The sequence below is a fragment of the Pristiophorus japonicus genome, chromosome 21, assembly GCF_044704955.1.
Source record: "Pristiophorus japonicus isolate sPriJap1 chromosome 21, sPriJap1.hap1, whole genome shotgun sequence".
Taxonomy (NCBI): Eukaryota; Metazoa; Chordata; class Chondrichthyes; family Pristiophoridae; genus Pristiophorus; species Pristiophorus japonicus.
The window spans coordinates 81,321,524-81,336,698 of NC_091997.1; the positions used below are offsets into that span (position 1 = coordinate 81,321,524).

At 44.0% G+C, this 15,175-nt stretch overlaps 1 protein-coding gene across 2 annotated transcripts in view; it reads left to right on the forward strand.

Moving 5' to 3' along the window:
* Nucleotides 1-15,175, forward strand: part of znf592 (zinc finger protein 592) — a 194,259-nt gene that overhangs the window by 154,906 nt on the left and 24,178 nt on the right. For both annotated transcript variants that reach the window (XM_070865106.1, XM_070865107.1), the window contains exon 7: nt 8,863-9,144. In XM_070865106.1, the coding sequence (XP_070721207.1) occupies nt 8,863-9,144 (282 nt within the window). The remainder of the gene's footprint in view (nt 1-8,862; nt 9,145-15,175) is intronic.

Consider the following 15,175-nt stretch of genomic DNA (forward strand, 5'->3'; position numbering starts at 1 on the left):
CTCGAAGCAGTAATTGAGTTTTTTTTTTAAATGACTTTAAAACAAGTTCAAGCTTGAACTCTGATTCTTTTATGATGTATGTTTTTCAAATGCTTACTATTGTTTGAGAGAGGGAGGGAGATATTGCCGAAAGCAAGGAAAAAAGAGACTGCTTCAGAGATCGAGAAAGAAGTTAGATAGACAATGTGTGTGTGGGGGGGCTGGAAGAGTGGTAGAGCTGTGAATATGAGAGACACAGAGAAAGAGACTCACATATGTGCGCTCTTGCAACTGGATTTTCTTCTGGGTTTGCCACTGGGGCACCAACATGTATGCCCACCACTTCACTGATACCCCATCCCATTTTTCTGGGCCTGGGCTCAGTTCACACTCTGGGCGGGAGCTCCATCGCCAAGAGGGAGCCTCCTGATGCAAGTGAGGAAAAAGCCGAAGGGGAGCAGCACCAAACGAAGCAGCAATCACCGCAATAGAAACGGAAAAGCCCTGAATAAAATGCTCTCTGTGAACAGAGTTAACTCTACAAGAGGTAAGATGGGCCCTAAGAGGGGAAGAACAGCCCATTACTAGCCCACCTTCCACTATTCCCCTGAGCCGGATTGCTGCCGCTGTCCCATGGTATACCAACACCTCTTTCCCGGTGATCCCTGGTGTTGATGGCACCAGCGGTATGGAGTAAGATAGGGCAGATACCCAGGCCCTGTCTCTCCACTGGTATTTGCATGCAGCAGGGCCTACTTTCCTGCCATGGGGGAATGAGTTACATTCAGGTTGCCGGTGGTAAAGGGGATGAGGCAGTAGGCCTCTGCATACACGCGTGCAGTTTTTCACTACTCTACCAGAAAATGCAGTCCTTTATATTTTATATTTTATATTGTATTCTAAATGGTTATAGCACTTAACCGTTTTGTTTGTACTGGGATTACAGAAATGACGATTGTGTACATCAGATATATTTATGTATTTACAGTATTAGCATTCATTTATTTACTTATCCACAAAACAATGTGTAGTCATTGTTGTAATGTAGGAAACGCAGCAGCCAATTTCCACACAGTAAGCTCCCACAAACAGCAGTGTGATAGTGACCAGATCATCTGTTTTAGTTATATTGCTTGCATCACACAGAGACTCCCCAGCAACACACACTATCATTTGCCGAACACCAGCCAAAATATTTATTTTGCAGAAGCTAATCAAAATCATTCACCCTCTCTGGGGAGATCTCTAATAAACTTGTTTCCAAATTCTTTCAGTGGAGATGTGCAGCTCTTCCCGTGCCCTCCCCCGTGTAACAGCACAGTCTTTGCCTCAACTGTGAGCAATGCCAAGAGAGATCTGCTATTGTAATATAATTTGAGGGCTGTGACCGGACCAACAATGCCAGAGAATTGGAAGTCATGTACTGAAAAAATTTTAAAAGTCTGCTGCTTTTTTTAAAAAAAGAGGATACCAAACTGTGTGGAAGTACAATGGGCTTTATTTTCGCCACCATTGGGCGCCGTTTTTTTGGCGTCCGCTGATTTTTTTTGAGCAATCTTGATTTTGCATCTTTCCTCAAAGTTTGTATGCCGGCGACTGTCAGCACCAGATTTTTTGGCGCAGCTCTGGTTTGAAAATTGATTTCCGAGCCCTTTTTGGCCATTTAACCGACTTTCGCCAACACCGATTTTTTTCAGGACGGCGTACAGTGGCCTTAAGAACCAATCAGGAAAACCCTACGTTAACTTAAGGAAATCGGCACTGAGTATATTTCTGAGTTTTTGGAGCGAGGAAAGAAGACAATTTAAAAGATAAATTCATGATGATTTTTGAAGAGGAAACGTGGAAAATAACTGTTAATTTTTCCCACAGAATGTTAGAAATTTAGTTTTTTCCATGTTATAAGAGAAGGCAAATTGCGACTCCATCCCACCACTGAATCTCTGCTCACGGGGCTCCAGGCATGGATCATAGGATCGCTCCCTCAGCCGGATACGAGCACAGTAGCTCAGCGCTTGGATTCCACCCCGGGGCGGGGGGCGGGGGCGGGGTGCAGGTGGAATACAAGCGCCAAGCTCGTGTTTCTGTCAGCCGAGGGAGCAATCCTGCCGGCATGCACTCCGAACTGTGTATCGGAGATGGCACAACACAGCAGCAAACATACGCATTTCGGCCAAAGCTCTTAGTGCCATAAATCACTGTGCGTTGTGTCTCCGTAGAGACGGAGCTTAGTGTTGCATATGCGCGCAGAACAGGGTGTGGTCCGTTCTACTAGGATGTGTGTGCTATGCTTCAGTAAGTATAGTCTCACAATAACAAGAATAACAAAATTAAGAATAATAATTATGGGTGCAAATATTACTATGCCTCGTAGTAAGGTTGGTTTACATGCATGCCATGCAGAGGCAACGGATAATATGATGCCACCATCGCAGAAACCAGATAGCTCGGGCATTAATGGGGAGGAGGCCATACCCTGATCGAATCTACAGGGACAGGCGCTCATACCTATACCTGAGTGAGGTAGACTGCATTCGCAGGCTGCGATTTAGAAAGGAGGTCATCACTCAGATCTGCCAACTAGTCAGGGCAGCCATACAGCCAAGAAGTGGCAGGAGGACTGCCCTACTTGTGGAAGTGAAGGTCACTGATGCACTTGTCTTCTATGCTTCTAGCTCATTTCAAGCAGCAACTAGGGACATGTGCTGCATCTCGCAGCATGCCACACATTGCTGCATTCGACAGATGACTGCTGCACTGTATGCCAAAATGTCATCAATTTCCTTATGACCACGCAGGCAATGCGATACAGGGCTGTGGAGTTCTCCAGAATTTCTGGCTTCTCAAAGGTCGACCTTATCCACATCGCCTTGCGAGCACCTTTGGACGACTCCGAGGTTTATCGCACCAGAAAAGGGTCCCAATCCCTAAATGTGCGGCTCGTCTGCGACGATCTGCATCAGATCATGGCAGTGGATGCCAAATACCCAGGTAGCATCCATGATGCTTTCATCCTGTGTGAAAGCATTAAATCTATAATGTTTCAGGAGCTGCCAGAAGGGCACAGCTGGTTGCTCAGGGACAAAGGGAACGGGCTCGCCACCTGGTTTATGATTCCCTCCCCCACCACGCAATCCCCCACACTGAGCCAGAGCGTCGTACAACATGTCGCACATAACGATGCGTAGCATCATAGAGAGGACAATTGGCATACTGAAGCAACGTTTACGATACCTGGACTGCTCTAGAAGCTACCTGAAATACGCCCCTCGCCACGTTGGTCAGTTCACTGTCGTGTGCTGCATGATGCACAACTTGGCCATCATGAGGGGCCAGGCCCTAGATATTGAAGATCCTCCTGAAGGGAGTGGGGGGGGGCGGCGGGAGAGAAGGACGAGGAGGAAGAGGACGAACCCATGCCACCACCTCCAGCTGTAGGACGACAGCGGAGGAGGCGGCCTCGTGCACCTATAGTCATAGCTAGAGACTTGCAGCAGCAGCTAATCCATGATCAGCTTTGCTGCCTGAAGGCTAAATGGCCCGACAGCGTTGACTCTTTGCACCGGTTAGTGTGGAAAAAAATAATATACATGATGATGTATGTAATGTGATGGTTTATGTTGCTTTAATTCAAAAATGTATAATGTACAAGATTCTGCTTAAATTTTAAAAATAATTAGGTTTATTAAACATTTGTACAGTTTCACTTTAATAAAAATAATTACCAATCTGTAAACTTTTCAATGAAGAAAACAACAAGTAGCAGCAACATACAAACAAACTCTAGTTGCAGCCATCTCTCCTACCCCTTATTCAAAGACCTTAGGGCTGTGTGCCCCTCTTGCCTCTGTTGTTGCCTCTATTCCTACCCGTGCCCATTGTCTCAGACTTCTGCTTCCTCACTCTGATCCCAAGGTTTTTTCTGCTTTCTGCGCGAAGGCGCATTTGTTGTTGGTGGGGTTGGACAGGGACTGACCTAGCAGACAGCATTGTGGAAGGCCTGGGTTACTCTTCGGAGTTTTCTTCAGCCTGTGAATCAACCTGCGACACACTACCCGAGGTTGGTCTGGGTATTAGAAAGTGAGTGTCAGCAGTTGATGCTGCCAGTTGCTGTTGGGCATTGACAGCCTGGGTGTGTCCATTTATTGCATCAGCTGCCTCCTACATTCCCTCCCTAATCTGCGACATTCCCTCCCTAATCTGCGACATTCCCTCCCTAATCTGTCTCGACACTGCTCCCATTCCTCCAGACAGTGTTGCTACTTCTACTGACCGTCCCGCTAATTCTACCCTCATCCCACCCATGGTGTCCAGGAGCGATCTCGTGAGCTCATTGCTCTCCCTACTCATTCCCATAATCTGTCCTATATCCTCTGCATCCTGCATTTCAGGTTGAGCTCTCCTTCCCACTCTCCTCTGCCGACTCCCAGATGTGGCTTGCTGCAACCCACTGGGACCCGCAACCTCAGACTGTACCCCATGAAATGTCGCGTCGGTTATATCGCTCAGCAAAGGGCTTGGCGTCCTCAGGATGTGCACCGGCTCCAATTCCAATGTAACCATCTCATTATTGGGGTCTTCCTGCTGTCCTCATTGTCCAGCTCATCCTCGTCTTGAAGTTGGTGAACAATATCTGGACTGACGGCTTCCTGATCTTCTACTTCAGCTTCTGTCTCTTCCTGATGCGCAACATCTGCAAAACATAACAGAGAAGATGTTTGGTTAACAGCAGGGGAGGAAGAAGAGGGGGCAGGGTGACATGAATATGCAGGTCACACAGCGCATGCTCTTTTCAAAGACCGCGATGCCAACCCAGACTGTACAATTTGCAGGACTTTCCCCCCCCCCTCTCAGTAACTTTGGCTTAGCGTCCACATTGGTGGTTGACCTTCTCTTGCGAGATTTAATCATATCCGCAATCCTCTGTTCCACGGTTGTTAGTTGCAGTCGACTTGGCACATCTCCTCCAGTTTTTGACTTTTCTCGGTTGATCTGTGACACCTTCCTCTGCAAAGATGAAAATAGAACTTTTTAAAGAGAGGGTTCTTCTGCTGTGGTGGCCACACACGCATGTGCCACATTTACAAATGTAATTGCAGTGCATAAATAAAAATATTACCTACAGTAACTGCTTGGCCAAGTTTCTGCTACTTTTTGATCTGCGTGCCGCTTCTTGGGGTCATGTCCATTGCATTAAACTCTTCTGCAACTTAGTCCCAAAGTTTTGCAAGTAGAAAAGGTTTCAGTTTCTTTCGTCCCATTCTTCCTTTGTTTTCAAGCACATCCCATCTCCTCTCAATGATGTCTACCAGAGGCTCAATTTCTTCTGCTAGAAATCTCTTGGTCCTTCTCTGGATCAGTTCCTATGGACTGGAGGGTAGCTAATGTAACACTACTTTTTTTAAAAAGGAGGGAGAGAGAAAGCGTGTAATTATAGACCAGTTAGCCTGACATCAGTAGTGGGGAAAATGTTGGAATCAATTATTAAGGATGAAATAGCAGCCCATTTGGAAAGCAGTGACAGGATCGGACCGAGTCAGCATGGATTTGTGAAGGGGAAATCATGCTTGACGAATCTTCTGGAATTTTTTGAGGATGTGACTAGTAGAGTGGACAAGGGCGAACCAGTGGATGTGGTGTATTTGGACTTCCAAAAGGCTTTTGACAAGGTCCCGCACAAGAGATTGGTGTATAAAATCAAAGCACATGATATTGGGGGTAATGTACTGACGTGGATAGAGAACTGGTTGGCAGACAGGAAGCAGAGAGTCAGAATAAACGGGTCCTTTTCAGAATGGCAGGCAGTTACTAGTGGGGTGCCGCAGGGCTCAGTGCTGGGACCCTAGCTCTTTACAATATACATTAACGATTTGGATGAAGGAATAGAGTGTAATATCTCCAAGTTTGCGGATGACACTAAACTGGGTGGCGGTGTGAGCTGTGAGGAGGATGCTAAGAGGCTGCAGGGTGACTTGGACAGATTAGGTGAGTGGGCAAATACATGGCAGATGCAGTATAATGTGGATAAATGTGAGGTTATCCATTTTGGGGGCAAAAACACAAAGGCAGAATATTATCCGAATGGTGGCAGATTAGGAAAAGGGGAGGTGCAACGAGACTTGGGTGTCATGGTTCATCAGTCACTGAAAGTGGGCACGGAGGTACAGCAGGCGGTAAAGAAGGCAAATGGTATGTTGGCCTTCATAGCTAGGGGATTTGAGTATAGGAACAGGGAGGTCTTACGGCAATTGTACTAGGCCTTAGTGAGGCCTCACCTGGAATATTGTGTTCAGTTTTGGTCGTCTAGTCTGAGGAAGGGCGTTCTTGCTATTGAGGGAGTGCAGCGAAGGTTCACCAGACTGATTCCAGGGATGGCTGGGCTGTCATGAGGAGAGACTGGTCAACTGGGTCTTTATTCACTGGCGTTTAGAAGGATGAGAGGGGATCTCATAGAAACTTATAATATTCTGACGGGACTGGACAGGTTAGATGCGGGAAGAATGTTCTCGATGTTGGGGAAGTTCAGAACCAGGGAACATAGTCTTAGGATAAGGGGTAGGCCATTTAGGACTGAGATGAGGAGAAACTTCTTCACTCAGAGAGTTGTTAACCTGTGGAATTCCCTGCCGCAAGGAGTTGTTGATGCCAGTTCATTGGATATATTCAAGGGGGAGTTAGATATGGCCCTTGCGGTTAAGGGGATCAAGGGGTATGGAGAGAAAGCAGGAAAGGGGTACTGAAGGAATGATCAGCCATGATCTTATTGAATGGCGGTGCAGGCTCGAAGGGCCGAATGGCCTACTCCTTCACCTATTTTCTATGTTTCTCCTTCTCCTTCCCTTGGATCCATCTTTTGCAGCTAAAATTTAAATGTCCAGATCCAACTATGATCTCAGTGTGTTCTCACAAGCTCTTGATCCAGACCAGGAAGTTCACGGGCTACGCGGACACATCCGTCATGTGGAAAAAAGGGTTTTTTCCCGACGCATGCTCACTGACTTTTCAGCGCACACTTGAAGCTCCAACCCCAGATTCTAATTCGGGTACCACAGCGCCAAAATAAAATTTTACTTTGCCGAAAGTTTTTTTTTGGCGCAATCGGGCACAAAAAAATCGTCCGCACATCCTCCTGGTTGCCAAAAATGGGCAAAGAGGAAAATAGAGCCCAATGTATTTCCATATATTTAGCAAAGCTTGCTATTTTATGTCATTCTATATTGTTAATTCACACTAATATAACATAAGAACATAAGAAATAGGAGCAGAAGTAGGCCATACGGCCCCTCGAGCCTGCTCTGCCATTTAATATGATCTTGGCTGATCCAATCATGGACTCTGATCCACTTTCCTGCTGCTCCCCATAACTCCTTATTCCCTTATCGGTTAAGAAACTGTCTATCTCTGTTTTAAATTTATTCAATGTCCCAGCTTCCACAGCTCTCTGAGGCAACGAATGCCACAGATTTACAAACCCCTGAGAAAATAAATTTCTCCTCATATCAGTTTTAAATGGGCAGCCCCTTATTCTGAGATTATGCCCCCTAGTTCTAGTCTCCCCCATCAGTGGAAACATTCTCTCTGTATCCACCTTGTCAAGCCCCCTCATAATCTTATATGTTTCGACAAGATCACACCTCAATCTTCTGAATTCCAATGAGTAGAGGCCCAACCTACTCAACCTTTCCTCATAAGTCAACCCCCTCATCTCCGGAATCAACCTAGTGAACCTTCTCTGAACTGCCTCCAAAGCAAGTAGATCATTTTGTAAATATGGAAACCAAAACTGCACGCAATATTCCAGGTGTGGTCTCATCAATACCCTGTGTAACTGTAGCAAGACTTCCCTCCTTTTATACTCCATCCCCTTTGCAATAAAGGGCAAGATTCTATTGGCCTTCCTGATCACTTGCTATACCTGCATACTAACCTTTTGTGTTTCATGCACAAGTACCACCAGGTCCTGCTGTACTGCAGCACTTTGCAATCTTTCTCCATTTAAATAATAACTTGCTCTTTGATTTTTTTTGTGCCAAAATGCATGACCTCACACTAATAGATAAAACTCATGGTGCTTGGTAACCAGTGAGAGCACAGAATTCTGTCACATATCTGCAGAAAGCTGTTGACACAGAGCTCCCTCTGTAATGTATTTGCTTCATGGGTTCTTTGCTTCAGAATTCATAACAACACATTGCTATTAAGAACTGGTTAGTTTGTTAGCAAATGTTTAACAATCACACTACACATTACCAGTTCATCCACCAGGCTCTCAACCACCTGCCTTATCGTGGATTCCCCGAACCCAACTGGCTGGGGTTTTATTGAGTCTTGTGAACATCATGTGACGGGCTAAGCCACTCCCAACTTAACAGCTCTACAACTATTTTAAAGTAACATTTAATCAAGTGCCCATTTTTAGTAAGGGCACTCAACAGCTTTACAAACCTGTGAGCATAGTCATATTACACCCTCCAATTCAACAACACTTATTTTCACGGTGTATTAATCGGCGTGCCGCCATCTTTTGTCTCTGCCTTACTGTTCCAGTTTGTGTTCTTTATTTCACAACAGCTAACCAAAATCATGAATTATCAATCAGTAACCAAACTATATCCTGCAGCTAATGGGTGTTAAAATAGTTTAGAGAGGGGTGAGTGAGCAATGAGGGGAGGGCAACATTACCATTGATTTTGCAGAGCCAAATTAACATTTTTCAAAGTCCTCCAGTGTATATTGAGATGGGGTACCTTGTATAGAACTAGATTCCACTGTGTCAGTTTGTGTGGTGAAAGATATAAACTCCTGAGGTACAACAGCATTAATTGCTTGCAGTGCGCTTGCCAGTAGTATTATGTTAATGATCATGTTTTTTTTTTAAATTAGGTTGTTCACAACCCTGCACAAACCACTGAAAAGCCTCCGAGCCTCTGGCCTCCCTCCAGGGACACGTCTAGTAGCCCAAAGGCTGAAGCATCTACAGCACACACAGCTGCGAATGGTGTCGCCTCCAACAGCTTGAACAGTGGCAGGAAGGATGAAACCGCCATGCAGAAGTCTGAGATGCAGCCCAAAGTGAGGAAGCTTGGCTGGACGTGTGGCGAATGTCTGCAGGGCTTTCCAGAGCGCGAGCTCTATGTGTCCCACATGAAGAGAAGTCACGGAAAGGTAAGTAGCTTCTCATTGGAATTCAATCCTGTCGGGATTAAAAACTCTGAATATCCCTTCCATTATTATAGAATTACTTGGCATTTACAGCACAGAAACAAGCCCAACTGGTCTCTGCTTTGTTTGTGCTCTACACAAGCCTCCTCCCACATTACTTTGTCAAACTCTTTATCAACATTTATTTCTCCCTCATGAACTTATCCAGCTTCCCCTTAAATGCATCTATGCTATTTGCCTCAACTACTCCATGTGGTAGCAAGATCCACATTCTAACTACTCTCTGGGTAAAGATGTTGCTCCTGAATTCCGTATTGGATTTATTAGTGGCTATCCTATATTTATGACCAATGTTCCCTCTAAGCTGCTGCACAGCGCTCCAGGGATCCTGCACAGACAGCTTGCCGGCTTTTCAGTGCAAAAACTGCACACGTGCGATATTTTGAATTTGCAGTCCCTTTTTAAAAAAAAATTCACCGAACATTGTTTATGACCACTAGTTTTGGACTCCCCCACAAATGAAAACATCTTTTCTATGTCTACGTCTTCATAATTTTAAAGACCTTTATTAGGTTACACTTCCACTAGAGGAAAGAAACCCAGCCTGTTCAGTCTTTCCTGATAGTTCTATACTGCAAGATATAGCTGGCAGGTAATTGTCTTAAATTCTGAACTGCATGTATGTTTATTTATGACTCAGTTATTTTTTAGCTATTGGCCTTACAAAATGATGCAACATAGATTTTGCAACACCTATTTAGCTTCTCTAGCAATGCATTTAATGCACTGTTCAAAATAGGTACCTTCACTTTAATCACATCCGAATCTTTGAATTCATATATATTGACTATTTTTCTGTCTGCGCCATCCTATAGGAAGGATGTTGAGGCATTAGAGAAGGCAGAGCACAGATTCACTAGAATGATACCTGGTATGAGGCAATGCAAATACATAGGATGGGCAAATTGGGGCTGTTTACTAGAACAGAGGAGATTACAGGATGATTTTGATAAAACTGTTTAAATTATTAAAGGATGCAACAGGATAGGTGGAAACAGACTCTTTCCAGTGGTTGAGGGGGTCTAGAACAAAGGAATATAGATGTAAGATTAAGTGTGTGAATTTGGCAAAGAGCAGGAGAAACCATTTAACATAAACGGTTGTGATGCTGTGGAATGCACAACCAGAGTTCGTGATTGAAGCAGAGACGTCAACTTTGAAGAATAGATTAAGTAGGTGGTTGAAGAAAAGGGGAAGAAAGGAATATGACAACAACTTTTATTTATATAGAGCATTTAACTTAGTAAAACGCCCCAAGGCGCTTCACAGCAGTGTTGCAAGACAAAACAGATAAATTTGACACCGAGCCACAAAAGAAGAAATTAAGGCAGATGACTAAAAGCTTGGTTAAAGAGGTAGGTTTTAAGGAGCGTCTTAAAGGAGGAAAGAGAGGTAGAGAGGCGGCGAGGTTTAGGAAGGGAGTTCCAGAGCTTGGGGCCCAAACAGCTGAAGGCACGGCCACCGATGGTTGAGCAGTTGTAATGAGTGATGTTCAAGAGGGCAGAATTTGAGGCGCACAGACATTTTGTGGGGTTGTGGCGCTGAAAAAGATTAGAGAGAGAGGGAGGGGCGAGACCATGGAGTGATTTGTAAACAAGGATGAGAATTTTGAAATCGAGGCGTCGTTTAACCGGGAGCCAATATAGGTCAGAAAGCACAGGAGTGATAGAAACATAGAAAATAGGTGTAGCAGTCGACCATTCAGCCCTTTGAGCCTGCACCACCATTCAATAAGATCATGGCTGATCATTCACCTCAGTACCCCTTTCCTGCTTTCTCTCCATACCCCTTGATCCCTTTAGCCATAAGTGCCATATCTAACTCCCTCTTGAATATATCCAATGAACTGGCATCAACAACTCTCTGCGGTAGGGAATTCCACACGTTCACAACTCTGAGTGAAGAAGTTTCTCCTCATCTCAGTCCTAAATGGCTTACCACTTATCCTTAGACTGTGTCCCCTGGCTCTGGACTTCCCCAACATCGGGAACATTCTTCTTGCATCTAACCTGTCCAGTCCCGTCAGAATTTTATATGTTTCTATGAGATCCCCTCTCATCCTTCTAAACTCCAGTGAATACAGGCCCAGTCGATCCAGTCTCTCCTCATATGTCAGTCCTGCCATCCCGGGAATCAGTCTGGTGAACCTTCGCTGCACTCCCTCAATAGCAAGGATGTCCTTCCTCAGATTAGGAGACCAAAACTGAACACAATATTCCAGGTGATCGTGACTTGGTGCGAGTTAAGACGTGGGCTGCTGAGTTTTGGATGACCTCAAGTTTACGTAGTGTAGAATGTGGGAGGCCAGCCAGGAGTGTGTTGGAGTAGTCAAGTCTAGAGGGTGGGCACATGTGATAATACTGCTGGTGTGAAGAATTAACAATCTTGGACTGAACATCTTGTTTATATGTTGTAATTTCTATATAGTTCAATGATTAAGAAAGAAAAGAATGAATTTGCATTTATAATAGTGCCTTTCATATCTCCAGATGTTCAAAGTGCTTCACAACCAATAAATTATTTTGACTTTGAAATACAGTCACTATTTTTCTTAAGCTAATGAGGCACCCAATTTACACATAGCAAGATTCCACAATAAGCAATGAGATACTCCTCTTCGTCAACAAAGTGTCATGGGATCTTTTACATCCACCTGACTTGCAGACAGGGACTCTGTTTAATATTTCATCTGAAAAATGATACTTCCGACACTGCTGCACACCCTCACTACTGCATGGGTGTTAACCTAGATGATGTGCTCAAGTCCCTGAAGCACTATGAATGTGCATTATCCCCAAGGGCCTGCGATTGATTCCAGAGATTCAGTAATGATGCTATTCCTGCAATTCATCATTTTATTTTTGTTTTGAGGACCTCTCGATGTTACTACTGTATTTAAGAATTGAATCATTAAAAATTAATATTGCAATATTGCTCATTTTAACCTTTCTGTTAACCTTGGTGCTTTTAAAGAATTTTTATTTGCCACGTATTTTATACAGGGAGTGAGGAAATTTCATTAATAAAATCCCCTTTGGCTATGCTTGTACTTCTAGGAGTGGCTGATGTCAAGATGGCGTTGACAGATCACCTGCCCTCTCTGGCTGGGTAATAGTGTAAAGTGTAGGAGGGAGAGAAGAACAGTTGTTCACTTGTACATTTTGAAGAACTTCACAAAATAGGCACTGATAATATGTGATTAGCAAAATGACTCCCATTCCCCAACCAACATTGGTCTTGCACAACATGAAAATCATGCATTATCAAGTAATGCAAAATACTTCAAACGTGCCATTTCCCATGATCTTTATGCCTTGCTGATTTTTGGAGCCCTTAAGTTAGGATTCTCTTTTCCTACACATTGAGTGTACATGTTCTGGATTCCTTCTCGTATTTCTAAGTGTTTACACAGTAAGGGAAGCAGTGTGTCCTCTTCTTGAGCAAGTGAATTTGTGCAAAACTCTCCCACACTTTTGCAAATTTATTGGCTTGCCCTGGGTAATGGTAGGAAATGTGTACCAATTTACTGCTATCCAGCCAGGCTGTGATCCCTTCGCTCGTGCCCAAGACCTCGTCTGAAAGCAGATTGGTTGTTTTGGAATGGTTTCTGAAAGCCACCCTGACTTTTTTAAAAAAAAGAAAATTAGACTCCTTCATCCTTTCAACTCCTACATGACTTATGTTTCTACTACACAAAAGTGCGTCATTTTGGTCCATCCAAAAATGCTTTTATTTTGAGACAGTCTTGTTTTGCCTCATACTTTCCAGCGTTTACTTGTTATTCCATGTGATTTAGCCAAAACTTCCTGATCAAATTATATGACAAAGAAAGTGTCTCCCTCTTTGGGTGGGAGGAGTTGGGTCGGTGTTGTTAGTGAGTCCTCTGAATAGTTGAATTTAGCTACAAGGTGATATAGCTGGTAATGGGAGATCGGGGCTGAGTTTATCCTTTGTAGCAGACTTGTTAATCCGATACTGAGCAAGGTAGGTTTTGCGGGAAGTTTTTTTGATGATTGTCCTACCACCCTGGATCATTGGCGTGCCCTGGGCAATGGTCGGGAATGTATCCAAGTTACTCATATCCAACAGGGTTGTGATCCCTTTGCTGGGTCATTGATGGGACCTGAAAAGGTTGAAAAATGAATTGGACTGGGATTCTTCCCACTTATCTGCAGATAACCTTGAGGCCCGAATGGGTATACTGGTCATAGCTGGAGAAGCAACAGGCAGCTGACGACAGTGTTCTTTCCCTCCACACTTCACACTGCTCTCCAGCCACTGGTAAGCTCTGTGATTTTAGCAAGTTTAACTCCAGCAGTACTCCTGCACAGTTGGAGCTTGCTCAACCTTGGCACTTGCCAACCTACTGCAGCATAGGAAGGTGAGGTGAATCCCTACATTAAGGCAAAAGGAAACTGCTTGTGTGAATTTCTCATTACTTGATTTGGAGACTCTAATATACAGCAAAGGGTTTGTGTCTGTGTCCAAATGCGACTGACCAAAGACAACGTAATTTCCTAAACACGAGTCACCGTGAAATCCCAGTTGGCTCTCCCACATGAAGCATGATCTCTGTCTAAATTGAGATCTTTCAGATTGTGCAAGAAGGTATCTTTTAGTCATCTAAAATGTGGGCCTCTTTAAGCACAAGGAATTCTTTAATACATATTGACTAATAACTCAGAAAATAATACTTGGCCGCTTTATATGTATCATGTACTATACTGCAGTGCACATGCAATAATACTTGTTTTAGACAAGATTGTACTGGACAGGCTAAGGCTCCTCACATTCTTGTGCCACACCTACTCTGCCTCAATACTATTATTCACCAGATTAAACACACTTTGCCTTTAAAGAAGTTTTGTATTCCGCTCCTCCACAATTATTCTTTCTACTCCTTCAGTTGCCAAAAGTGAGCGCTTCATGGGTACTGGATGAAAAATGACAGCTTTCGGTTTCTTGTCAGGAAACGTTGTGCCTCCTTCCCCATCCCACAATGAAGCAGACTGTATGACTAGGGTTAGCCTTCCAAAACATCTTAAACTGGGAGACATAAGTAGTTAAGTGCCTCACAGCCTTTCGAACTCCAATGGCAGTGGGAGTTTCAGAAAAAAATAAGACAGTGATGGGTTTTAAAATGTCTGGCTAGAGTTAGGTGTGTTGAGAAGGCATTTTTCTCCCCAATCCATCTTGTGCACTCTGCCCCGGCATGACCAAGAGAGTAAGCAGATGGCCTACTTCTGGGCTTCTTCCCAGTGCTGAGGTGTACGAGTAGTCCAGAAGAGCTATTTGTGGTATTTCTCCACATAGGCTTCTCCCACCTTTATCCTCGCTCTTCCTGTGGGAAAGATATGGACATCCAACAACAGTAACAACTTTCATTTATATAACACCTTTAACGTGCATTATTACTGAAGCAGAATCAGACAGGAAATCACTTTGTATATTTCTCCCTACAGCAACACAACCAAGACCAGTAACTTAGTCTATAGGGGATCACGGGTGACTTCCCACTTTGGGTGATGTACTGCTTGCATCTGTAGAATACACAAAATAACACTGCTTTTGTTCATGACTTCCCTTAACCACATTTTCAATTGTTACACCACCTAGACAGGCTGCCTGTAATTTCATATTCCCAACGATAAAGAATTAGCATAAGATGGAACATCCCCTCAACAATACCATTCTGACCTTCCTGCTTTCTTTAACAGTGGTCAGAACAGCAGCCCAGTCCATAGATCGTTACAGATGTTAGGTACTCTGGATCTATATACTTGGTTTATAGATTCAAGCCTGTTTCAGTATAGAAATGGACTCCTGTGCCAAAATAAAGTCAACCGATAAATTACAAGTGGTTTTCAGTCCATAGTCATTGGTTTCACAAGTGAGTCTGTAACTACCAATGTGCTTGAAAGTGCATGTTGTGAGATCACTCGTTGTTTTAAAAGAGCAGCACTCATTCTTTGTT